This window comes from Lithobates pipiens, unplaced genomic scaffold, assembly GCF_037356315.1.
Source record: "Lithobates pipiens isolate NorthernLeopardFrog02 unplaced genomic scaffold, aLitPip1_a1.2 Scaffold_24, whole genome shotgun sequence".
Classification (NCBI taxonomy): domain Eukaryota; kingdom Metazoa; phylum Chordata; class Amphibia; order Anura; family Ranidae; genus Lithobates; species Lithobates pipiens.
This window is the reverse complement of record NW_027507786.1, coordinates 18,818,516-18,845,554: the sequence shown is the minus strand read 5'-3', so window position 1 is coordinate 18,845,554 and position 27,039 is coordinate 18,818,516. Positions and strand designations below refer to the sequence as shown.

Here is a 27,039-nt window from a genome sequence, read left to right as displayed (position 1 = left end):
GGACCGATAGCGGTCCTTACAGAACAGCAGACTGTACCGCACTCAAGCCTATGTACCGTAGCACCCTATACCAAGTTACCAGTCCTTATAAGAACTTTTGTGGAACAAGTGAGTTGTGAATGTTTAGCAGACTGCAGCAGAAGGGCAGCAGTCAAGTATAATATCCTTTCTATATTTGGAAGAAAGAATATTATACATGTACAAGCCTATTACTGTACCACTGATACCAGTCCTGAAAAGAACCTTTGTGGAACTAATAATAACAGCAAGTCTTTAAAATTACCCTCACTGCCTGACAACACTGCTTCCTTCCTGTCCCTATACAAATTGGCAAAAAAAGAGAACGATTAGTGGTTACTGGAACAGCTCTTTTGTGGACCTTGATAGTAACAGCTAATGATGATGATGATGATGATGATGATGAAAGACTAATCTGGCTGTCCCTGTAGCATACACCGTCCTTTCCCTTTCTCTAAACTAACAAAAGACACTCAGGCTGCTGCAAGAATCAGCAGCACAGCAAACCTATCAACACCTAACACCTATACCAGTCCTGAAAAGAACTTTTGTGTACCAAATAGCTAGTGGTTTATCTCTCCCTACTCCACACAGGAACCTGTCCCTATCTTAACAGAAGAAAGAATGTAAAATGGCCACCGGATCGGGTGTATTTATAGGTTAGGGGGAATGTACAAGTGTCCATGTGCTGTCATGTCTCAATTGGCTGTCCTGTATCACATGATAAACGTGTCACCAAAGGTTAAAGTTCTTGTATACATTAAACACGTAAGTCCGCCGCGGCGAACGACGGAAAAAGGCGTTCGAACGTGCGGACCGCGAATGTCGGAAATTCGCCGCGAAACGACCGCCGGGCGAACCGTTCGGCCATCACTACTGCTGACCCCTGCACTCTGCATTACATACAGTACTACTGAACTCTGTTAATTTCTAATAAACTCTGAACTCTGTGTTACTTACTACTGACCCCTGAACTCTTTAGACCTTCCTTACTTTTTATTGGAGCGTTGCTGGATTATGTTCTTAAAAATTAGAATAGGTGTCTCATAATAGTCGGTATATGACTGTGTATTTCTCTAGTTGGTTTTACAACTCTTAGAAACAAATGAGCAACACTGGAAAGATGTTCATAGTTATAATGACATCACATAGGGCTGAGCAATGTATTGTGTAATTCAGCAATGGCACCAGAGGCTCTGTACATTAGTGTATACCATCATTTATATTATAGACGGGGCACCAAAGAGATCTATGTATATTAATCAGGGTGTCAGTGTCAGTCCCAGAAAAGGCTCAGGATATTAGACATGTACACATAGTACAAGATAAGGCTCTGCATATTATATTCCTATATTTTATGGCTTTAGTACAGAATTGTAAATAATAAAAAGGCCTCAGGCGTTGACAGTATTTGTTTAGGTAAATTGGCCACCTCATGTGCTTTCCCTCATCTTCCACATATGTACCACGGTGACCTCCAGATATAGACCATGGTGACCTCCAGATATGGACCATAGTGACCTCCAGATATGGACCATGGTGACCTCCAGATATGGGCCATAGTGGCCTCCAGATATGTACCATGGTGACCTCCAGATATGTACCATGGTGACCTCCAGATATGTACCATGGTGACCTCCAGATATGGACCATGGTGACCTCCAGATATGGACCATGGTGACCTCCAGATATGGACCATGGTGATCTCCAGATATGGACCATGGTGACCTCCAGATATGTACCATGGTGACCTCCAGATATGGACCATGGTGACCTCTACATATCAACTATGGTGACCTCTAGATATGGACAGTGGTGACCTCTAGATGTGGACCATGGTGACCTCTAGATGTGGACCATGGTGACCTCTAGATGTGGACCATGGTGACCTCTAAAAATGAACCATGATGGCCACCAGATATGGTCCATGGTGACCTCTAGATATGGATCATGGTGATCTCCAGATATGGACCATGGTGACCTCTAGCTATAGATCATGGTGACCTCCAGATATGGACCATGGTGACCTCTAGCTATGGATCATGGTGACCTCCAGATATGTTCCATGGTGACCTCTAGCTATGGATCATGGTGACCTCCAGATATGGACCATGGTGACCTCCAGATATGGATCATGGTGACCTCTAGCTATGGATCATGGTGACCTCCAGATATGGACCATGGTGACCTCTAGCTATGGATCATGGTGACCTCTAGCTATGGATCATGGTGACCTCCAGATATGGATTATGGTGACCTCCAGATATGGATCATGGTGACCTCCAGATATGGACCATGGTGACCTCCAGATATGGATCATGGTGACCTCCAGATATGGACCATGGTGACCTCCAGATATGGACCATGGTGACCTCTAGCTATGGATCATGGTGACCTCCAGATATGGACCATGGTGACCTCCAGATATGGACCATGGTGACCTCCAGATATGTATCATGGTGACCTCTAGCTATGGATCATGGTGACCTCCAGATATGGATCATGGTGACCTCCAGATATGGATCATGGTGACCTCCAGATATGGACCATGGTGACCTCCAGATATGGACCATGGTGACCTCTAGCTATGGATCATGGTGACCTCCAGATATGGATCATGGTGACCTCCAGATATGGATCATGGTGACCTCCAGATATGGACCATGGTGACCTCTAGCTATGGATCATGGTGACCTTTAGCTATGGATCATGGTGACCTCTAGCTATGGATCATGGTGACCTCCAGATATGGATCATGGTGACCTCCATATATGTGACATCTCGACATGGAACATAGTGACCTCTAGATATTGGTGGTTAGTACAGAACTGTAGATGTCTTACCTTCAGATGCCGCAAAGCCTGGAGACCCAGAAAGGCGATACGCTCGTTGTCATCTGGGGGGAAGGAGGTCAGAAAGGTGTATTTAGGTTTTATTCCAGAGCTTACAATCTTACTGACCCAATGCTCAGTACTACTTTACCCTCCCCCTCATTTATAGAAGCCACCACTATACATGGATTTAGGGCATTTCATTTGGAATTGCAAAGACAAAGAATAGCGGTATGTGTAAGGGGATGTTACACGGCTGGATGACATCGATCATAGGAACCTCCTTTTCTTCATGATTACATCTTAGATTTTAGATTCAATTTCTTCTGCTTTTGGTAAATTTTTTGTGGTCAGTACTAAGAGGTGATTATATAAACATAGAAACAATCTGCTGTACCTGTCACCAATCACAGCGATCAGACTTGTAGTTGAGACTATAGATCTAGACCACACACTCCCTTTTTGTAAAGACAGGTACTCCTAATCTCCATCTCCCCTTCTCATACACCCACACAACAAATTCCCATCAGAACCTTCATGAAAGAATTGACTTGAATGGCAAACATTGAAATACCACCCAAAAGTAGCATTGTTTTTTTTTCTAACACAATCCCACACAACCTATCGGTGGGAACAGACTTTCCAAAAAAATCTCATGGGAAAAGTGACCTCAAATCTCCCTATTTCATATTAGAGGACAGTCCAGATCAGCCTCTCGCAATAAGTGTTCCATAGAACCCAAAGATTCCTCCCGAGGTTTCCATGGGATCACCAGTGTACTAGGTGGGAACTTCTCTACCGACCACCAATGTAAGGAACATTCTTTGGAATAACCACCAGTGTAAGAAACATTCTTCATAATCACCACAGGTGTGAGGAACATTCTTTCCAATGGCCGCCAATGTACAGAACATTTTTTTAAATAAATGGCTACTAGTATAAGGAACATTCTTGGCAATGATCGCCAACAGAACATTCTTCATAATGGCCACCAGTGTAAGGAATATTCTTTATAATGACCACCAGTATGAGGAACATTCTTTCCAGTGGCCACCAATGTACAGAACATTCTTCATAATGTCCACCAGTATAAGGAACATTCTTTCCAATGGCCACCAATGTATAGAACATTTTTTTATAATGGCTACTACCGTGTTTCCCCGATAGTAAGACACCCCCGATTGTAAGACGTATCGGGAGTTTCAGAGGGGTCGGCTAATATAAGCCGTACCCCGAAAGACATATGTCTTACTTTCGGGGAAACACGGGGGGGTATTGCCGCCTCCAGTGGCGTACTAAGAGTGGGGCGGGGGGTACGGGCCGCACCGGGTGCCACACCCTGGGGGGGTACCAGGCCAGCGCCCTCCCCCTCCGACTGAAGAGACAGCGCCGTTCTGATCAGTCTCGGGCAGCGGCTGTCACTCACAGCCGAGCAGAGTGAAGCCGCCTCCCCCTCCTCTTGTATGGCTACACAGTGCTGTCCATGAAGGAGAAGGAGGGGGAGGCGGCTTCACTGAAGCCGCCTCCCCCTCCTCCTCCTCCTCCATACACAGCACTGTGTAGCCATACAAGAGGAGGGGGAGGCGGCTTCACTCTGCTCGGCTGTGAGTGACAGCCGCTGCCCGAGACTGATCAGAACGGCGCGACGCAACCACAGAGAAGGGGATTATTGCGCCAGGTCCCGGATCACTGCCGACAGGTGTCACTGGCTCTGTGTCCTCCCGGTACAGGTCAGTGCTGGTCATACAGAGAGAGACCAAGGAGGGGGAGGGGGAGGGGGGGTTGTGAAGAGATTCTCTGCAGCTCTTATTATGTAACCGCAAGATGCAGCTGAGGAGGACTACAAGTCCCAACATACCGGGCTGTGTGGGCTTACAGTTCTCCTCTGCTGAGCATAGCAGCTTTGTATGCTTGGACTTGTAGTCCTCCATAGTGCAGCCTTGCATGCTGGGACTTGTAGGCCTCCTCTGTAGTACAGTGCAGCCTTGCATGCTGGGACTTGTAGTCCTCTTCTGTAGCACAGTGCAGCTCTGCATGCTGGGATTTTTTTCCAATATAAGACATAACCCGAAAGTAAGACATAGTGGGGCTTTTGGGGATAAAAAGAAAGTAAGACACTGTCTTACTTTCGGGGAAACACGGTAGTATAAGGAACATTCTTGGCAATGGTCACCAACAGAACATTCTTCATAATGGCCACCAGTGTAAGGAATATTCATTATAATGACCACCAGTATGAGGAACATTCTTTCCAATGGCCACCAATGTACAGAACATTCTTCATAATTTCCACCAGTATAGGGAACATTCTTTCCAATGGCCACCAATGTACAGAACATTCTTCATAATTTCCACCAGGATAAGGAACATTCTTTCCAATGGCCACCAATGTACAGAACATTTTTTTTTTATAATGGCTACTAGTATAAGGAACATTCTTGGCAATGGTCGCCAACAGAACATTCTTCATAATGGTCACCAGTGTAAGGAATATTCTTTATAATGACCACCAGTATGAGGAACATTCTTTCCAATGGCTTCCAATGTACAGAACATTTTTTGTAGTGGCCACCATTGTACAGAACATTCTTCATAATGGTCTGGCCACCAGTATAAGGAACATTCTTTCCAATGGTCTCCAATTTACAGAACTTTCTTCATAATGGCAACCAGTGTAAGAAACATTCTTTCCAAAGACCACCAGAGTAGGAACCACTCTTTACATGGACCACCACTGCGAGGGACATTCTTCTGAATGATCACCATGTAAGAAACATTCTTCAAAATCGCCACCAGTATAAGGAACATTCTTTCCAATGGACTCCAGTGTACAGAACATTCTTCATAATGACAACCAGTGTAAGGAATATTCTTTCCAAAGACCACCAGGGTAAGACCCATTGTTCACATGGACCACCACCGTGAGGAATATTCTTCTGAATGATCATCATGTAAGAGAGGGACACTTCTTAGGACAATTATTCACAGGGGTTCCCTCAGAGCTGAACATTCTTTAGGGGTTCCGACATTAGTGGCAGCAGACTTTACAAAAAAAATCTCATGGAAAAGGGACCTCAAATGTCCCTATTTCATAATAAACGGATAGTCAAGATCAGCCTCTCTCAATAAGTGGTCCATAGAACCCAAAGATTCCTCCAGAGGTTTTCAGGGGATCAATGAGTAATTTCTGCTGCTCACATAAATTATGGCTGACGCTAATACCCTTTTTAACTATACGGGTCCCTAACCACTAGTGTAAGGAACTTTCTTCCCAATGATCCCCAGTGTACTAGGTGGGAACTTCTCTACTGACTACCAATGTAAGGAACATTCTTCATAATGACCACCAATGTAAGAAACATTCTTCATAATGACCACAGGTGTAAGGAACATTCTTTCCAATGGCCGCCAATGTACAAGACATTCTTCATAATGTCCACCAATGTTAGGAACATTTTTTCTAATGACCACCAGTATAAGGAACATTCTTTCCAATGGCCACCAATGTAAAGAACATTTTTTATAATGGCTACTAGTATAAGGAACATTCTTGGCAATGGTCACCAACATACAGAAAATTCTTCATAATGGCCACCAGTGTAAGGAATATTCTTTATAATGACCACCAGTATGAGGAACATTATTTCCAATGGCCACCAATGTACAGAAAATTCTTCATAATGGCCACCAGTATGAGGAACAATCTTTCCAATTGCCTCCAATGTACAGAACATTTTTCATAATGGCCACCAGTATAGGAAACATTCTTTCCAATGGCCTCCAATTTACAGAACTTTCTTCTTCATAATGGCCACCAGTATAAGAAACATTCTTTCCAATGGCCTCCAATTTACAGAACGTTCTTCATAATGGCCACCAGTATAAGAAACATTATTTCCGAAGGCCTCCAATTTACAGAACTTTCTTCATAATGGCCATTGGTGTAAGGCGCATTCTTCATAATGGCAACCAGTGTAAGGAACATTCTTTCCAAAGACCGCCAGGGTAAGAACCATTCTTCACATGGACCACCACTGTGAGGAACATTCTTCCGAATGATCACCATGTAAGAAACATTCTTTAAAATCGCCACCAGTATAAGAAACATTTTTTCCGAAGGCCTCCAATTTACAGAACTTTCTTCTTCGTAATGGCCACCAGTATAAGAAACATTCTTTCCAATGGCCTCCAATTTACAGAACTTACTTCTTCATAATGGCCACCAGTATAAGAAACATTCTTTCTAATGGCCTTCAATTTACAGAACGTTCTTCATAATGGCCACCAGTATAAGAAACATTCTTTCCAATGGCCTCCAATTTACAGAACTTTCTTCATAATGGCCACTGGTGTAAGGCACATTCTTCATAATGGCAACCAGTGTAAGGAACATTCTTTCCAAAGACCGCCAGGGTAAGACCCATTCTTCACATGGACCACCACTGTGAGGAATATTCTTCGGAATGATCACCATGTAAGAAACATTCTTCAAAATCGCCACCAGTATAGGAAACATTCTTTCCGAAGGCCTCCAATTTACAGAACTTTCTTCTTCATAATGGCCACCAGTATAAGAAACATTCTTTCCAATGGACACCATTGTACAAAACTTTCTTCTTCATAACGGCCACCAGTATAAGAAACATTCTTTCCGAAGGCTTCCAATTTACAGAACTTTCTTCTTCATAATAGCCACCAGTATAAGAAACATTCTTTCCGAAGGCTTCCAATTTACAGAACGTTCTTCATAATGGCCACCAGTATAAGAAACATTCTTTCCAATGGCCTCCAATTTACAGAACTTTCTTCATAATGGCCACCAGTATAAGAAACATTCTTTCCAATGGCCTTCAATTTACAGAACGTTCTTCATAATGGCCACCAGTATAAGAAACATTCTTTCCAATGGCCTCGAATTTACAGAACTTTCTTCTTCATAATGGCCACCAGTATAAGAAACATTCTTTCCAATGGCCTCCAGTTTACAGAACTTTCTTCATAATGGCCACCAGTATAAGAAACATTCTTTCCAATGGCCTCCAATTTACAGAACGTTCTTCATAATGGCCACCAGTATAAGAAACATTCTTTCCAATGGCCTCCAATTTACAGAACTTTCTTCTTCATAATGGCCACCAGTATAAGAAACATTCTTTCCAATGGCCTCCAATTTACAGAACGTTCTTCATAATGGCCACCAGTATAAGAAACATTCTTTCCAATGGCCTCCAATTTACAGAACGTTCTTCATAATGGCCACCAGTATAAGAAACATTCTTTCCAATGGCCTCCAGTTTACAGAACTTTCTTCATAATGGCCACCAGTATAAGAAACATTCTTTCCAATGGCCTCGAATTTACAGAACGTTCTTCATAATGGCCACCAGTATAAGAAACATTCTTTCCAATGGCCTCGAATTTACAGAACTTTCTTCTTCATAATGGCCACCAGTATAAGAAACATTCTTTCCAATGGCCTCCAATTTACAGAACGTTCTTCATAATGGCCACCAGTATAAGAAACATTCTTTCCAATGGCCTCCAATTTACAGAACTTTCTTCATAATGGCCACCAGTATAAGAAACATTCTTTCCAATGGCCTCGAATTTACAGAACTTTCTTCTTCATAATGGCCACCAGTATAAGAAACATTCTTTCCAATGGCCTCCAATTTACAGAACGTTCTTCATAATGGCCACCAGTATAAGGAACATTCTTTCCAATGGCCTCCAATTTACAGAACGTTCTTCATAATGGCCACCAGTATAGGAAACATTCTTTCCGATGGCCTCCAATTTACAGAACTTTCTTCATAATGGCCACCAGTATAAGAAACATTCTTTCCAATGGCCTCCAATTTACAGAACGTTCTTCATAATGGCCACCAGTATAAGAAACATTCTTTCCAATGGCCTCCAATTTACAGAACGTTCTTTATAATGGCCACCAGTATAAGAAACATTCTTTCCAATGGCCTCCAATTTACAGAACTTTCTTCATAATGGCCACCAGTATAAGAAACATTCTTTCCAATAGCCTCCAATTTACAGAACGTTCTTCATAATGGCCACCAGTATAAGAAACATTCTTTCCAATGGCCTCCAATTTACAGAACTTTCTTCATAATGGCCACCAGTATAAGAAACATTCTTTCCATTGGCCTCCAATTTACAGAACTTTCTTCATAATCGCCACCAGTATAAGAAACATTCTTTCCAATGGACACCATTGTACAGAACTTTCTTCTTCATAACGACCACCAGTATAAGAAACATTCTTTCCGAAGGCTTCCAATTTACAGAACGTTCTTCATAATGGCCACCAGTATAAGAAACATTCTTTCCAATGGCCTTCAATTTACAGAACGTTCTTCATAATGGCCACCAGTATAAGAAACATTCTTTCCAATGGCCTCCAATTTACAGAACATTCTTCATAATGGCCACCAGTATAAGAAACATTATTTCCGAAGGCCTCCAATTTACAGAACATTCTTCATAATGGCCACCAGTATAAGAAACATTCTTTCCAATGGCCTCCAATTTACAGAACGTTCTTCTTCATAATGGCCACCAGTATAAGAAACATTCTTTCCAATGGCCTCCAATTTACAGAACGTTCTTCATAATGGCCACCAGTATAAGAAACATTCTTTCCAATGGCCTCCAATTTACAGAACGTTCTTCATAATGGCCACCAGTATAAGAAACATTCTTTCCAATGGCCTCTAATTTACAGAACTTTCTTCATAATGGCCACCAGTATAAGAAACATTCTTTCCAATGGCCTCCAATTTACAGAACGTTCTTTATAATGGCCACCAGTATAAGAAACATTCTTTCCAATAGCCTCCAATTTACAGAACGTTCTTCATAATGGCCACCAGTATAAGAAACATTCTTTCCAATGGCCTCCAATTTACAGAACTTTCTTCATAATGGCCACCAGTATAAGAAACATTCTTTCCAATGGCCTCCAATTTACAGAACGTTCTTCATAATGGCCACCAGTATAAGAAACATTCTTTCCAATGGCCTCCAATTTACAGAACGTTCTTCATAATGGCCACCAGTATAAGAAACATTCTTTCCAATGGCCTCTAATTTACAGAACTTTCTTCATAATGGCCACCAGTATAAGAAACATTCTTTCCAATGGCCTCCAATTTACAGAACGTTCTTTATAATGGCCACCAGTATAAGAAACATTCTTTCCAATAGCCTCCAATTTACAGAACGTTCTTCATAATGGCCACCAGTATAAGAAACATTCTTTCCAATAGCCTCCAATTTACAGAACGTTCTTCATAATGGCCACCAGTATAAGAAACATTCTTTCCAATGGCCTCCAATTTACAGAACTTTCTTCATAATCGCCACCAGTATAAGAAACATTCTTTCCAATGGACACCATTGTACAGAACTTTCTTCTTCATAACGGCCACCAGTATAAGAAACATTCTTTCCGAAGGCTTCCAATTTACAGAACGTTCTTCATAATGGCCACCAGTATAAGAAACATTCTTTCCAATGGCCTTCAATTTACAGAACGTTCTTCATAATGGCCACCAGTATAAGAAACATTCTTTCCAATGGCCTCCAATTTACAGAACGTTCTTCATAATGGCCACCAGTATAAGAAACATTCTTTCCAATGGCCTCCAATTTACAGAACTTTCTTCTTCATAATGGCCACCAGTATAAGAAACATTCTTTCCAATGGCCTCCAATTTACAGAACGTTCTTCATAATGGCCACCAGTATAAGAAACATTCTTTCCAATGGCCTCCAATTTACAGAACTTTCTTCATAATGGCCACCAGTATAAGAAACATTCTTTCCAATGGCCTCGAATTTACAGAACTTTCTTCTTCATAATGGCCACCAGTATAAGAAACATTCTTTCCAATGGCCTCCAATTTACAGAACGTTCTTCATAATGGCCACCAGTATAAGGAACATTCTTTCCAATGGCCTCCAATTTACAGAACGTTCTTCATAATGGCCACCAGTATAGGAAACATTCTTTCCGATGGCCTCCAATTTACAGAACTTTCTTCATAATGGCCACCAGTATAAGAAACATTCTTTCCAATGGCCTCCAATTTACAGAACGTTCTTCATAATGGCCACCAGTATAAGAAACATTCTTTCCAATGGCCTCCAATTTACAGAACGTTCTTTATAATGGCCACCAGTATAAGAAACATTCTTTCCAATGGCCTCCAATTTACAGAACTTTCTTCATAATGGCCACCAGTATAAGAAACATTCTTTCCAATAGCCTCCAATTTACAGAACGTTCTTCATAATGGCCACCAGTATAAGAAACATTCTTTCCAATGGCCTCCAATTTACAGAACTTTCTTCATAATGGCCACCAGTATAAGAAACATTCTTTCCAATGGCCTCCAATTTACAGAACTTTCTTCATAATGGCCACCAGTATAAGAAACATTCTTTCCAATGGCCTCCAATTTACAGAACTTTCTTCATAATCGCCACCAGTATAAGAAACATTCTTTCCAATGGACACCATTGTACAGAACTTTCTTCTTCATAACGGCCACCAGTATAAGAAACATTCTTTCCGAAGGCTTCCAATTTACAGAACGTTCTTCATAATGGCCACCAGTATAAGAAACATTCTTTCCAATGGCCTTCAATTTACAGAACGTTCTTCATAATGGCCACCAGTATAAGAAACATTCTTTCCAATGGCCTCCAATTTACAGAACATTCTTCATAATGGCCACCAGTATAAGAAACATTATTTCCGAAGGCCTCCAATTTACAGAACGTTCTTCATAATGGCCACCAGTATAAGAAACATTCTTTCCAATGGCCTCCAATTTACAGAACGTTCTTCTTCATAATGGCCACCAGTATAAGAAACATTCTTTCCAATGGCCTCCAATTTACAGAACGTTCTTCATAATGGCCACCAGTATAAGAAACATTCTTTCCAATGGCCTCCAATTTACAGAACGTTCTTCATAATGGCCACCAGTATAAGAAACATTCTTTCCAATGGCCTCTAATTTACAGAACTTTCTTCATAATGGCCACCAGTATAAGAAACATTCTTTCCAATGGCCTCCAATTTACAGAACGTTCTTTATAATGGCCACCAGTATAAGAAACATTCTTTCCAATAGCCTCCAATTTACAGAACGTTCTTCATAATGGCCACCAGTATAAGAAACATTCTTTCCAATGGCCTCCAATTTACAGAACTTTCTTCATAATGGCCACCAGTATAAGAAACATTCTTTCCAATGGCCTCCAATTTACAGAACGTTCTTTATAATGGCCACCAGTATAAGAAACATTCTTTCCAATAGCCTCCAATTTACAGAACGTTCTTCATAATGGCCACCAGTATAAGAAACATTCTTTCCAATGGCCTCCAATTTACAGAACGTTCTTCATAATGGCCACCAGTATAAGAAACATTCTTTCCGAAGGCCTCCAATTTACAGAACTTTCTTCATAATGGCCACCAGTATAAGAAACATTCTTTCCAATGGCCTCCAATTTACAGAACGTTCTTTATAATGGCCACCAGTATAAGAAACATTCTTTCCAATAGCCTCCAATTTACAGAACGTTCTTCATAATGGCCACCAGTATAAGAAACATTCTTTCCAATGGCCTCCAATTTACAGAACTTTCTTCATAATGGCCACCAGTATAAGAAACATTCTTTCCAATGGCCTCCAATTTACAGAACGTTCTTTATAATGGCCACCAGTATAAGAAACATTCTTTCCAATAGCCTCCAATTTACAGAACGTTCTTTATAATGGCCACCAGTATAAGAAACATTCTTTCCAATAGCCTCCAATTTACAGAACGTTCTTCATAATGGCCACCAGTATAAGAAACATTCTTTCCAATGGCCTCCAATTTACAGAACGTTCTTCATAATGGCCACCAGTATAAGAAACATTCTTTCCAATGGCCTCCAATTTACAGAACGTTCTTCATAATGGCCACCAGTATAAGAAACATTCTTTCCAATGGCCTCCAATTTACAGAACGTTCTTCATAATGGCCACCAGTATAAGAAACATTCTTTCCAATGGCCTCCAATTTACAGAACGTTCTTCATAATGGCCACCAGTATAAGAAACATTCTTTCCAATGGCCTCCAATTTACAGAACGTTCTTCATAATGGCCACCAGTATAAGAAACATTCTTTCCAATGGCCTTCAATTTACAGAACGTTCTTCATAATGGCCACCAGTATAAGAAACATTCTTTCCAATGGCCTCCAATTTACAGAACGTTCTTCATAATGGCCACTGGTGTAAGGAACATTCTTCAAAATGGCAACCAGTGTAAGGAACATTCTTTCCAAAGACCACCAGAGTAGGAACCACTCTTCACATGGACCACCCCTGTGAGGAACATTCTTCCGAATGATCACCATGTAAGAGAGGGACACTTCTTTACTGTCCACCAAAATGAGGGAGTACTATAGAATTTTTTTTCTGCCCATTATTTTTATTATGTATCAGAAATTGTATATAGAAAAATGATTGACAGGGGTCCCCTTAGAGCTGAACATTCTTTAGGGGTTCCTCCGTAGTAAACAGATAGAGAGAGGCTGGTCCAGATTCTCCCAAACGCCAACCCAGTCTGAATAATGTGCTTCCCCAATGTGTATCAATGACAGGTACCCTTTAATCTCTGATACCAACCTATGACGACCGCGCTGCAATCGACAGCAATGTTGCCCAGCGTGAGCGGCATGCGGTCTATCTGTCCGAGGATCTTCATGTTATTTGGCAGATTGATGCTGTCCTCTTCATTCTTGTAGAACCTGAAATGTTCCTTCAGTCTAAAGAAACGAGAAGAAGAAGATTACATAACACTGCAGAGAAAGCTATCAATCCCATAATTCCTGCACCTCCCTTTCAGTTCTTGGCTGTGTTCACAAATGTCTGACACACATCAGCCCTTGCGGGCGGCCTTTCATCTCGTGACATGATTTACCTACAAAGTTCAACATTAATGTCTGATCACTGGGAGAGGGAGGACTGAGGAAATGCTTCCCCGTGCCTGCAGCAGACTGATTACATCATCTCAGCCGTGGCAAAGTCACTGACTGGAGCTGAAGAAAGTTTTTTTTTTTTAGTACTACTTTTCTGAAAAATTATACTTTTTCTGTATACTGTGATACCTCTCTATCTCCTGTCTGATCAATGTTTATAAACAATGTTACTTTGTATCTGTCTATCTCCTGTCTGATCAATGTTTATAAACAATGTTACTTTGTATCTGTCTATCGCCTGTCTGAACAATGTATATAAACAATGTTACTTTGTATCTCTCTATCTCCTGTCTGATCAATGTTTATAAACAATGTTTCTTTGTATCTCTCTATATCTCCTCTCTGATCAATGTATATAAACAATGTTACTTTGTATCTCTCTATCTCCTGTCTGATCAATGTTTATAAACAATGTTTCTTTGTATCTCTCTATCTCCTGTCTGATCAATGTTTATATACAATGTTACTTTGTATCTGTCTATCGCCTGTCTGAACAATGTATATAAACAATGTTACTTTGTATCTCTCTATCTCCTGTCTGATCAATGTTTATAAACAATGTTACTTTGTATCTCTCTATCTCCTGTCTGATCAATGTTTATAAACAATGTTACTTTGTATCTGTCTATCGCCTGTCTGAACAATGTATATAAACAATGTTACTTTGTATCTGTCTATCGCCTGTCTGAACAATGTATATAAACAATGTTACTTTGTATCTGTCTATCGCCTGTCTAAACAATGTATATAAACAATGTTACTTTGTATCTGTCTATCGCCTGTCTGAACAATGTATATAAACAATGTTACTTTGTATCTCTCTAACTCCTGTCTGATCAATGTTTATAAACAATGTTACTTTGTATCTGTCTATCGCCCGTCTGAACAATGTATATAAACAATGTTACTTTGTATCTCTCCATCTCCTGTCTGATCAATGTTTATAAAAATTTTTACTTTGTATCTCTCTATCGCCTGTCTGAACAATGTATATAAACAATGTTACTATGTATCTCTCTATCTCCTGTCTGAACAATGAATATAAACAATGTTACTTTCTTTGTATCTCTCTCTATTTCCTGTCTGATCAATGCTTATAAACAATGTAACTTTGTATCTCTCTATCGACTGTCTGAACAATGTTACTTTGTATGTCTTTCTATTTCGTGCCTGACCAATGTTTATAAACAATGTTACATTGTATCTCTTTCACCTGTCTGAACAATGTTTATAAACAATGATAAGGAGTTGTAAAGCCTGAAGGTTTTTTTTTTATTTTATCTTAATACATTCTATGCATTAAGATAAAAAGCCTTCTGTGTGTAGCAGCCCCCCCAACACTTACCTGAGGTCCCTCTCTGTCCAGCGATGTCCACGAGTGTCTCAGCCGTCCCAGATTCTCCCTCCTGATTGGCCAAGACACAGCAGTGGCGCCATTGGCTGTCGCTTCTGTCAATCAAAGTCAGCTAACCAATCAGAAGAAAGAGGGGGGCGAGGCCAGGTCGGGGGTTCCGTGTCTGAATGGACACAGGGAGCTGTGGCTCAGCTCGGGGGGCCCCCATAGCAAGCTGCTTCTGGAAGAGCCTTTTAACTGACACTTGCCTGGTCACCAGCCCTGTACCCACATAAAATCTAATTTTTCTCCCACAAATCAAGCTTTCTTTTGGTGGTATTTGATCACCTCTGCATTTTTTTTCACTATAAAAGAAAACAGACAAAAATCTATGGTATATACGGTATCTCACAAAAGTAAGTACACCCCTCACTGACATTTTTGTAAATCTTTTCTTCTCTCTTTTCATGTGACAACACTGAAGAAATGACACTTGTCTACAATGTAAAGTAGTGAGTGTACAGCTTGTATAACAGTGTAAATTTCCTGTCCCCTCAAAATAACTCAACACACAGCCATTAATGTCTAAACCGCTGGCAACAAAAGTCAGTACACCCCTAAGTGAAAATATCCAAATTGGGCCCAATTAGCCATTTTCCCTCCCCCCCCCGGTGTCATGTGACTCGTTAGTGTTACAAGGTCTCAGGTGTGAATGGGGAGCAGGTGTGTTATATTTGGTGTTATCGCTCTCACTCTCTCATACTGGTCACTGGAAGTTCAACATGGCACCTCATGGCAAAGAACTCTCTGAGGATCTGAGACTTGTTCTACATAAAGATGGCCTAGGCCAGTGATGGTGAACCTCGGCACCCCAGATGTTTTGGAACTACATTTCCCATGATGCTCATCCACTCTGCAGTGTAGTTGAGCATCATGGGAAATGTAGTTCCAAAACATCTGGGGTGCCAAGGTTCGCCATCACTGGCCTAGACTATAAGAAGATTGCCAAGACCCTGAAACTGAGCTGCAGAATGGTGGCCAAGACCATACAGCGATTATAACAGGACAGGTTCCCCTCAGAACAGGCCTCGCCATGGTCCACCAAAGAAGTTGAGGTCACGTGATCAGCGTCATATCCAGAGGTTGTCTTTGGGAAATAGACGTATGAGTGCTGCCAGCATTGCTGCAGAGGTTGTAGGGGTGGGGGGGGTGGGGGGGGGGGTCAGCACTCACTTCTTTACATTGTAGCAAAAGTGTCATTTCTTCAGTGTTGTCACATGAAAAGATAGAAGAAAATATTTACAAAAAGGTGAGTGAGGGGCGTACTTACTTTTGTGAGATACTGCATACTGGCATCTTTTTTTTTAATTTTTTTATACTTATAGTGGGATATTGCGGCGGACAATCGTGCACTAGCTGACACTTTGTGGGAACCAGTGACACTAATACAGCGATCAGTGCACTGTCAGTGCACTGACAGTGCACTGTCAGTGCACTGACAATATGCACTGTCACTGTACTAATGGCACTGGTTGGGGAGGGTTTAAACATTTAGGGCAATCAAAGAGTTAAATGTGTGCCTAGCCAGTGTTTTTGTGTGCACAGTGTGGTGCTTTTACTGATGGATTTCATTCTTTGCTTTGCAGGGAAAGAAAATCCATGACATCCCTACCGTCAGGACGGAGCTCATTCATTGGCAGAGCTCCACCCAGCCTCTCCTCCCGACGATCGGCGGGTGCCGGCGGACATCCATTTGCCGGCTCCCACTGATTGGCTTCTGCTGTGACTAATCAAAGCTGCCACATCTTACGATTGGTAAGCTGTAAATTTATCACATTTTGGGTTTAATAATTACGTTCAATCAGCCTGCTCAGACTGGGAGAGGGGAACACATTCTCCTATCTGGTAATCTCCATTCTCAGCAGTTATTTAAAAAAAAAAGGATGTAGTTTGCGCTGGCTGATATACAGATAGTTATACAATCTATAGATCAAATGTTGCTACCAAAATATGGAACAGCAAAGAAATCAGGAAAAATGACTTTTAGGTTCAACTTCACAATAATGTAAATGTAAGAAATGAGCCCTGAAATGAATGCCCGCTGTAGTCCCCCTTTAAGCCGATGCCAATGTGCTTGTGACACTGAGGGACGGGCACAATAATCCGGGGTGGAAAGATTAAAAAAAAAAAGAGGCACAGATATAATCGCCATGTCACCAGCCGCCGCTGAGCCGCTGTAATCTGGATTCTTTGTATTGTTGGGTAAAAACGCTCTGCCCCGGCATATTAATGAGTCTGCCAATTGTGCGCTGACCTCATTCTGCCAGGCGCGCGGCCCGGCTCAGCATAATTACCGAATGGCTGCGTGCGGCCGGATATTCTGGTGCCCGCCAGACCCGACCCGTCATGATCACATCCGTCGCCATCCTGGAACTTTTCGCGAAATCCACGACGTGGCCCCCAATGTAGCTGGTGTGGCCGTCGCATTCGCTGCCATGCCATCTGCCTGGTATCATTTTTTTTTTTTGTAACCTTCTGCCATAATGTAACATCTCAAAAATAAAATATCATAAGAAAGAAATATATAAAAAAAACACTTGCATCTCCCTCCAGCCCCCCTCTTCAGGTCTGGCACAGGTGTACCAGCTCCTCTACTGGATTGAAACGGCTTCCTCCGATTTCACTGCACACTGTGAGCTTCTCACCATGTGCATTAGAAGCTGCAGCCAGTCAGATGGAGCCCCCCCCCCCATCATTTCCTGGCTGGAGGACGTCCAGCATCATCTAGCCCAGGGGACTCCAAACTGCGGCTCGAGGTCCAGATGTGTCCCCAAGGGCGGACTGACAACTCATGGGGCCCCCGGGCAATAGGAGATAATAGGGCCCCCAGGCAATCAGAGATTATGGGGCCACACAGTATATACACACACAGTATACACAGACATGTTTCTATTGGCTGAGAAGGTACTGGAGAGGTGGGGCAGCTCTAATCTCGGGATTTTTAGACCAAAAGGATGTCAGTAAGGGACATTTCAGACACAGATGTAAAAAAAAAAACACAGATTTTTACATACTGTCCCTGGTTTTACTGACGCTGGCAACCCTGATGGGGCCCCCTAGTGGCCCGGGGCCCTCGGGCAGTGCCCGAGTGGCTGAATGGTCAGTCCGCCCCTGTGTGTCCCCTTTCTAGCCATTATTTGGCTCTTGAGGCACCATTCCTCCCACTGACAACTACTATGGGGTACTATTTCTTCTCCTGATACCAATGATGGTGTATTATTCCTCCCACTAATCCCAATGATAGGGCAGAGCTCCTGCTGACCATCAACCCTGCGCCCATGTTTATTCTCACTGATGCTGGGCACAGGACATTTTCTACCCCCATTGGCTGCAATCCGCCCCTTTAAAGTTTGAAGGACAGTAAACTGGCCCTTTGTTTAATACGTTTGGCGACCCCCCCATATCTAGCTTATGGCTGTTCAGCCTGTGGCCCTCCAGCTGTTTTGCGGAACTACAAGTCCCATCATGCCTCAGGGTTGCTATCAATTTTAGTTGCCAGGTGATAGTTGCCTTGGTCAATTAATAGGAGGTCAATTGATTTTGCCCTAATTTTGGAATTGCTGCACTTCTCTCTTCTGCCACTAGATGGCCGGATGTCTGGTGACATTAGATAAGACAAGGGCATTGTAACGACAGATTAGGAATGAGTGGGGTTTCTCAGCCAATGGGCAGGGATTTTCTTGGGTCCCTTGACCTGCTGGGAGAACCTATTTATTTGGGTAGAGTTTGGGGTTCTGTGCCACCTGGACGGCTGTCTGGGTGGATGTATGTTGTGCTGCCCCCGGGCTGCTAGGCCAGGAACCTAAGGCCTATCCCGGGACATCTGGCTGCTAGGCTTCTCTGAGGGCCTATCCAGAAGCAGGAAAGCAGCACAGGGTTAGGACTGCGGGCTTGTAGTCCAACCAGAAGTAACGGTTCCTTCGGCCGGGGGGGAACCAGTTGTGGTTAGAGGTAGAAGGGAAGCTGTCGCCACTAAGGGACCATCCACCTTGTTAATGGACACCACTGTAAGTATGATGAGGCCAGTACCAGAGCAGACTTCTTGCCAGCCGGGGATGGTGAAGAAGTGGGAAAACTTCAGCAACTGCCAAGTCAGGGACCCAGCGGGACAGCAGAGGTGACGCTTGTGGAGCATCAGTGAGTGCCAAGCCAGGGACCTAACATGTCAGTGGGGGTGAAGCTTGAAGAGTATCTGTGAGTGCCAAGCCAGGGACCCAGCAGGGAAGCGGGGGTGAAGCTTGAAGTGTAACTGGAGTGCCAAGCCAGGGACCCAGCAGGGAAGCGGGGGTGAAGCTTGAAGAGTAACTGGAGTGCCAAGCCAGGGACCAAGCAGGGAAGCGGGGGTGAAGCTTGAAGAGTAACTGGAGTGCCAAGCCAGGGACCCAGCAGGGAAGCGGGGATGAAGCTTGAAGAGTAACTGGAGTGCCAAGCCAGGGACCCAGCAGGGAAGCGGGGATGAAGCTTGAAGAGTAACTGGAGTGCCAAGCCAGGGACCCAGCAGGAAAGCGGGGGTGAAGCTTGAAGAGTAACTGGAGTGCCAAGCCAGGAACCCAGCAGGGAAGCGGTGGTGACGCTTGAGGAAGATACTGAGTGCTAAAGTGGAGGAGCTCAAGGGATCCAGTGTCTACTGGATCTGAAGTCTAGAGACATAGACTGGGAGCTCGTTGAGTGAAGACCCACAGTGAGTGAGTGTGGGGTAGGGAGAACTGTTTGTGTTGCAAATAGTTGAATACAATTGCCATTAGTAACAGCTATAAGATTGTTGCCATAGGAGACAGCGGTCCCAGCTATACAGAAGTGGTGTCAGGCTGGAGGTCTTCTCCTGTATAGCTGTCTACCTATAGAAGTCTCGGCGTCTGCCAATTAACATTCCATCTTCCTAACCCTCTCGCCCCCAGTTCTGTTTAAGAGACAATACATTTCTTTGCATTCAAAAATTGTCCGGGCCGCTTACCTGTTCGTCTTGCATTACACCCACCATGCCTGGTAACCCCCCCTACACAGAAGGATGTCAGCTCTCCCTAACTCTGGAGGTCACCAATAGGCCTAAAGAGCCCCAGAACTAGCCCTTTCCCTCCGCAGACTAACCATCATTGGCCCCGCCCCTTTAATTCCTTGGCTATCAGTTCTTTCAATCATGGAGGCTCATGTGGGCATTACCCATGCAGGGCCACTGATAAGGCAGTACAACTGGCCCTGTTGTACTGGGCCCAGGCCTCATCAGCTAAATGGGGGGTGGGGGAGTCTTGTTTAGCTGATGAGGCCTGGGCCCAGTATACAACAGGAGCAGCTTTATTGTTCATTTCTGCTGTAAATTAATTTTACTAGACCACGCCCCCTCTCCTACTTGCATACCAGGGCTTAAATTACTTTTCCCATCACATCAACAGAGGGGCCAGGAAGTGGGAGCAGAGAAGGAACTTTTTTGGTGCATAGGTGGATAAAGTCAGTGACGCTGTTTGGCTGCACCTCGGGGGGGGGGGGGGCAGGGGTGGTGTAGGTGGGATTGGGTGGGGCCCCGCCAGGAATGCTATACGGGGCCCCTCTGATTTCTAACAGCAGCCCTGTACCAATGCAAAGGCAGCCTACTTATTAACACTACTATCTTTGTGGATACAGTGGACGGGACATTTCTTTCTCTGAAGAAGACCCCAGCGAGGGTTGAAACGCGTCAGCATTCCCAGCACTGTACATTTTTTTATATGTAATTGCACAGTGTTGATAGGACATAATTGACTGTTACATTGTATCCGCGTATATTTTTTCTCTTTTTTATTATGTAATTCCTACTGGAGCTCATGTTTTAACTATTATGTTATGAAGTTTTTCTCTTATCTTAATAAATTATTATATCTATAAAGGTTATTCACCTTATTTCTTTGTGTTTGCTGCCAAAAAACCCCACCTGGGGGAGTTTTTCTTCCTTTTTTTCACTTATTAACACTAATGCCATGACCGGACTTTCCGGCAACTAGGTCCGACGGACTTTCGGCGGAGTTCCGACGGACTTTCCGAACGAACGGACTTGGCCACACACAATCACACCAAAGTCCGACGGATTCGAACGTGATGACGTACGACGGGACTAGAATAAGGAAGTTCATAGTCAGTAGCCAATAGCTGCCCTAGCGTCGTTTTTTGTCCCTCGGACTAGCACACAGACGAACGGATTTCTCCATAGGGACTGGGTCCGGCGGAAAAATTTGAAACATGTTCTATTTCTAAAGTCCATCAGATTTTTGGACAGCAAAGGTCCGATGGAGGCCCCACACACGGTCAAATTGTCAGAGGGATTCGTTTCGTTAGACCTTTGCTGTCGAAAAAAGTCCAGGTCGTGTGTTCGTGGCATAAGACTCCTCAAGACCGATCTCCGGCCATCAAGGCATTTTGATATTTGCACAATTCCTCCCACTTCTTGCATCAGGACCAAAGGCTCTTGAGAAGAGTACTGAGGTCCGGGGTGCCCGATGGCTCCTCCCCACCAGCCAAGATCTGCCTGAAGAAATAATTTCCGGATGGCTGCACTTCCGAAAATCCTTTCATTGAAGCTTCATATGACAAGTGGTTGGCAGATGGAGCAGGGGACAAAGAGGTAGACGAGTCATTACCAAGATCTGCCTGCATTGCTGTCATGGTTTTGCAATAGAGTTTGTCTGCTTACCTGTTTCCATGTGTTCTTCTCTAGAGACCAGCCGACCCTCACCTGACTGCTTTTGTAATCCATCCTCTGGCATGACTCCACCCTAGCTCCTGTCAGAGAACTCTATATTAACCACTTCCCGACCAGCGCACGACGATGTACGTCGACAGAATGGCACGGGCAGGCATATTGGCGTACAGGTACGTCCAATATTCAATGCCACCCTGCCATCGGGAGCGCGCCGCCGGCAGCGCGCTCCCGCGCTGGTCGGGACCCCCGTGAGTCCGGTCGCGCATCCCTGCGATCGTCTCACGGAGCGGCCGAATGGAGGAAATGCCGTGTAAACAGAATTTTTCCATTCTGCCTAGCAACTAGTGACGCTGATCTCTGCTCCATGTGATTGGAGCAGAGATCAGTGTTCACTAAATGAAAGCCCAACCCCCCCCCCCCACAGTTAGTAACACACCCCTAGGAACACTTAACCCCTACACTGCCACCCACTGGTTAACCCCTTCACTGCCAGTGTCATTTACACAGGAATCACTGCATTTATATAGCAGTGATTACTGTATAAATGACAATGGTCCCAAAAATGTGTCAAAAATGTCCGATGGGTCCCCCACAATGTCGCAGTCACAATAAAAATCACTGATCGCCGCCATTACTAGTAAAAAAAAATAATAATAAAAAATTATTAATAAAAATGCTATAAAACAATCCCTATTTTGTAAACGCTATAACTTTTGCGCAAACCAATCAATAATCGCTTATTGCGATTTTTTTTTTACCAAAAATATGTAGAAGAATACGTATCGGCCTAAACTGAGGGAAAAATTTTTTTTATATATATATTTTTGGGGGATATTTATTATAACAAAAAGTAAAAAAATAATGCGTTTTTTTCCAAATTGTCGCTCTATTTTTGTTTATAGCGCAAAAAATAAAAACCGCAGGGGTGATCAAATACTGCCAAAAGAAATCTCTATTTGTGGGAAAAAAAGGACGTCAACTTTGTTTGGGAGCCACGTCGCACGACCGCGCAATTGTCAGTTAAAACGACGCAGTGCCGAATCGCAAAAAGTGGTCTGGTCTTTGACCAGCAAAATGGTCCGGTCTGCATGTGGTTAACCTGTGCACTGCAGGCCAACCTTGCTGATCAACCTTTGTGTGTTTAGCTTCCTGTTACCTGCCGTGTGCTCGTCTGTTGTTCCGTTACCGACTTTGGCGTGTCTTTGACTATCCCTGTTTGCCTGTGATCCTGACCTTTTGGCGTGTCCCTGACTATTCCTGTCTGCTTGTGGCCCCGACCTTGGCTTTGTCCCTCACCATCCCTATCCTCCTGTTGCCTACTGTGGGTGCGAGCTGGGGGAACCCTGGGGGTCGCAACCTGGAGCCAGTTGCAGCCAAGTCCATCCTCACCACTCGAGGCTCTGGTGAACACCTGCTGGCTCTTAGACTCCGCGCCCCAGGGAATCTTACGCTCTAACCCCGGTGGGATCTGTCCCCCGTCTGCAGCAGTCAGCCTGTAGGGTCCACAACCTTGCGGTGCACTCCTGATCCCTACGGTGTGCATCTGTCACCTCGCCTCAAGGTGACCTGACAATTGCATAGAGAAGCCCAGAGAACCAGTAATTACACCACTGGGCATAAAATAAGTTATGTAATAATATGATAAATATTTAAAAAATAATAAAAAATATCGTTTTGTCTATGACTATGAGGCCATCATTGGCCGTACTCACCCCAATCTGTCCAGACAGACGGAGGATATGACGTTGTGCTGACAAGAGGTGTCAATCTTGACTTTCATCTCCTTCCCTTCGCACTGCAAGATACAAATGACAACGATGAAGCTGAAGCATTACATCTTTGTATGTGTTTTCCCATTTTCATCCATTTATAAATGTAAACCCCCCCCCCCCTGCCTCCCCACAATAATTTCCCCCCGTCTCCCCCTGCCTCTGCTGCACTGACATTGCACATGCTGCATGCCGCCTCCTGCTGTAAATATCGTCATCGCAGGAGCCATACCTGACCCCAGACATAGAGGGCGTCGTCCTCCTCGCTCCTCCGGGGCGTGGCTCCCTTCCCATGGCTCTGTTTGTGGCTCTGAGCTGAGTGGTCACTTTTTGGTGTCCACGTCGTCCGGCTGCTCCTCAGCTTTGATATGTTGCTGTCCAGCAGTCGTCGTTGAAGGATGTTATGCGGTTGCTAAAAGCAAAAAAAAAAAAAAAAAAAGGGAGAAGAAACATTTTAATTGGGTTTCAGGAAAGAGAAATATTCTGCCGTTCTTTTTTCTCACGTATCCCATTCCTTGTCACATTATGGGGTGCATTTAAAAAGTTGTAAAAATGTCCATCGCTGCTCCTCCAGAGAAGCTGCTGCTACATTCATTGAGTGCAAATGGGGCAAAATCTCTCTGTTCCCTTTCTATTTCCTCTACAAGTCGAATACTATTCATCATAAAAATGGAGCGGTCAAGGGAAATACCGCATTATGGCCAGTAGATGGTGCTGAGGATCATAGGAAATAAGTATGATCCTTAGCTCCATCTAGTGGACTTAATGTGGTATTTTCCTGAACCACTCTATTTTTTTATGAATGAACCACATTGTAGATGTACCTGGTCTAGAAACCAGAGGCTCTGGATGGACAGTTGGATAAATTATTCTATATTTAGGATGTATTTGGTCTAGAAACCAGAGGCTCTGGATGGACAGTTGGATAAATGGTTCTATATTTAGGATGTATCCGGTCTATAAACCAGAGGCTCTGGATGGACAGTTGGATAAATGGCTCTATATTTAGGATGTATCCGGTCTATAAACCAGTGGCTCTGGATGGACAGTTGGATAAATGGCTCTATATTTAGGATGTATCCGGTCTATAAACCAGAGGCACTGGATGGACAGTTGGATAAATGGTTCTATATTTAGAATGTATCCGGTCTATAAACCAGAGGCTCTGGATGGACAGTTGGATAAATGGCTCTATATTTAGGATGTATCCGGTCTATAAACCAGTGGCTCTGGATGGACAGTTGGATAAATGGCTCTATATTTAGGATGTATCCGGTCTATAAACCAGAGGCACTGGATGGACAGTTGGATAAATGGTTCTATATTTAGAATGTATCCGGTCTATAAACCAGAGGCTCTGGATGGACAGTTGGATAAATGGTACTATATTTAGTATGTATCTCATCTATAAACTAGAGGCTCTGGATGGACAGTTGAATAAATGATTCTATATTTAGGATGTATCCAGTCTATAAACCAGAGGCTCTGGATGGACAGTTGGATAAATGGTTCTATATTTAGGATGTATCCGGTCTATAAACCAGAGGCTCTGGATGGACAGTTGGATAAATGATTCTATATTTAGGATGTATCCGGTCTATAAACCAGAGGCTCCGGATGGACAGTTGGATAAATGGTTCTATATTTAGGATGTATCCGGTCTATAAACCAGAGGCTCTGGATGGACAGTTGGATAAATGGCTCTATATTTAGGATGTATCCGGTCTATAAACCAGAGGCACTGGATGGACAGTTGGATAAATGGTTCTATATTTAGGATGTATCCGGTCTATAAACCAGAGGCTCTGGATGGACAGTTGGATAAATGGTTCTATATTTAGGATGTATCTGGTCTATAAACCAGAAGCTCTGGATGGACAGTTGGATAAATGATTCTATATTTAGGATGTATCCGGTCTATAAACCAGAGGCTCTGGATGGACAGTTGGATAAATGATTCTATATTTAGGATGTATCCGGTCTATAAACCAGAGGCTCTGGATGGACAATTGGATAAATGGCTCTATATTTAGGATGCATCCGGTCTATAAACCAGAGGCTGTGGATTGACAGTTTCATAAATGGTTCTATATTTAGGATGTATCTGGTCTATAAACCAGAGGCTCTGGATGGACAGTTTGCTAAATGGTTCTATATTTAGGATGTATCCTGTCTATAAACCAGAGGCTCTGGATGGACAGTTGGATAAATTATTCTATATTTAGGAGGTATCCGTCTATAAACCAGAGGCTCTGGATGGACAGTTGGATAAATGGTTCTATATTTAGGATGTATCTCATCTATAAACCAGAGGCCCCGGATGGACAGTTGCATAAATGGTTCTATATTTAGGATGTATCCGGTCTATAAACCAGAGGCTCTGGATGGACAGTTGGATAAATGGCTCTATATTTAGGATATATCCGGTCTATAAACCAGAGGCTCTGGATGGACAGTTGGATAAATGGTTCTATATTTAGGATGTATCTCATCTATAAACCAGAGGCTCTGGATGGACAGTTGGATAAATGGTTCTATATTTAGGATGTATCTCATCTATAAACCAGAGGCTCTGGATGGACAGTTGGATAAATGGTTCTATATTTAGGATGTATTTGGTCTATAAAGCATTTATAATTACATTGGATGTATCTGATCAATCCAAGAAGTAACAATGTATCAGTGAAGATCTTTCCGGATGATTATTTTGGGATGTCGGCTCTCTTGGTCTTTAGAACATGCAGTGGACGCTCGCCTCCTCCCCCACCTCCATGTCATTTGATGTAGATATGAAGGAAAAGCACGGAAGGTAATTTCCATGAACATTTGCGGCGTTGGCGACCCGTTCGCCGCTCGCACATCACAGTGAAGAATTTTCTTTTTTCTTTGGAGATCTGCCAGTTTGAATCAGCAGTTCCCATCCCCCGAGAGGGATGACAGATTTCACGTCGAGCATGAAAGTGACTTTATGACTATGAGCGTGTCATTTCTGATTAACCTGCAGAACTGTGCGAGGACCGCCGCAAAAGCCCACCGCCGCCGCGGTATACTCCTGGAAAAATGGGCCTCGTTTATATAGACCAATAAATAAATAGAATATGTAAAACCCCCAACAATGAAATTCTTTTTATTTTCTCCATTGTCTGTTAAATTATAAATCCCGCATTTTGGATTGTCTCCAGAACAGGAAGTGAGAGGAAATCTTCCAATGGGGACGCTAGTTCTGGTGACAACGAGGGATTCCCTCACTTTGGAAGGATTTCCTCTCACTTCCTGTTTTGGCTATGGGGGCAGGAAG

The 27,039-nt window shown here is 43.2% G+C and overlaps 1 protein-coding gene across 1 annotated transcript in view; it reads right to left on the bottom strand.

Annotated features, from left to right (window-relative positions):
* The window catches only part of NRIP3 (nuclear receptor interacting protein 3), an 83,411-nt gene that overhangs the window by 15,370 nt on the left and 41,002 nt on the right, over positions 1-27,039 (bottom strand). The window contains exons 2-5 of the mRNA XM_077453650.1: positions 23,974-24,153; positions 23,685-23,767; positions 13,557-13,696; positions 2,862-2,914 (exon numbers count right to left, since the gene is read on the bottom strand). Of these exons, the coding sequence (XP_077309776.1) occupies positions 2,862-2,914; positions 13,557-13,696; positions 23,685-23,767; positions 23,974-24,153 (456 nt within the window). The remainder of the gene's footprint in view (positions 1-2,861; positions 2,915-13,556; positions 13,697-23,684; positions 23,768-23,973; positions 24,154-27,039) is intronic.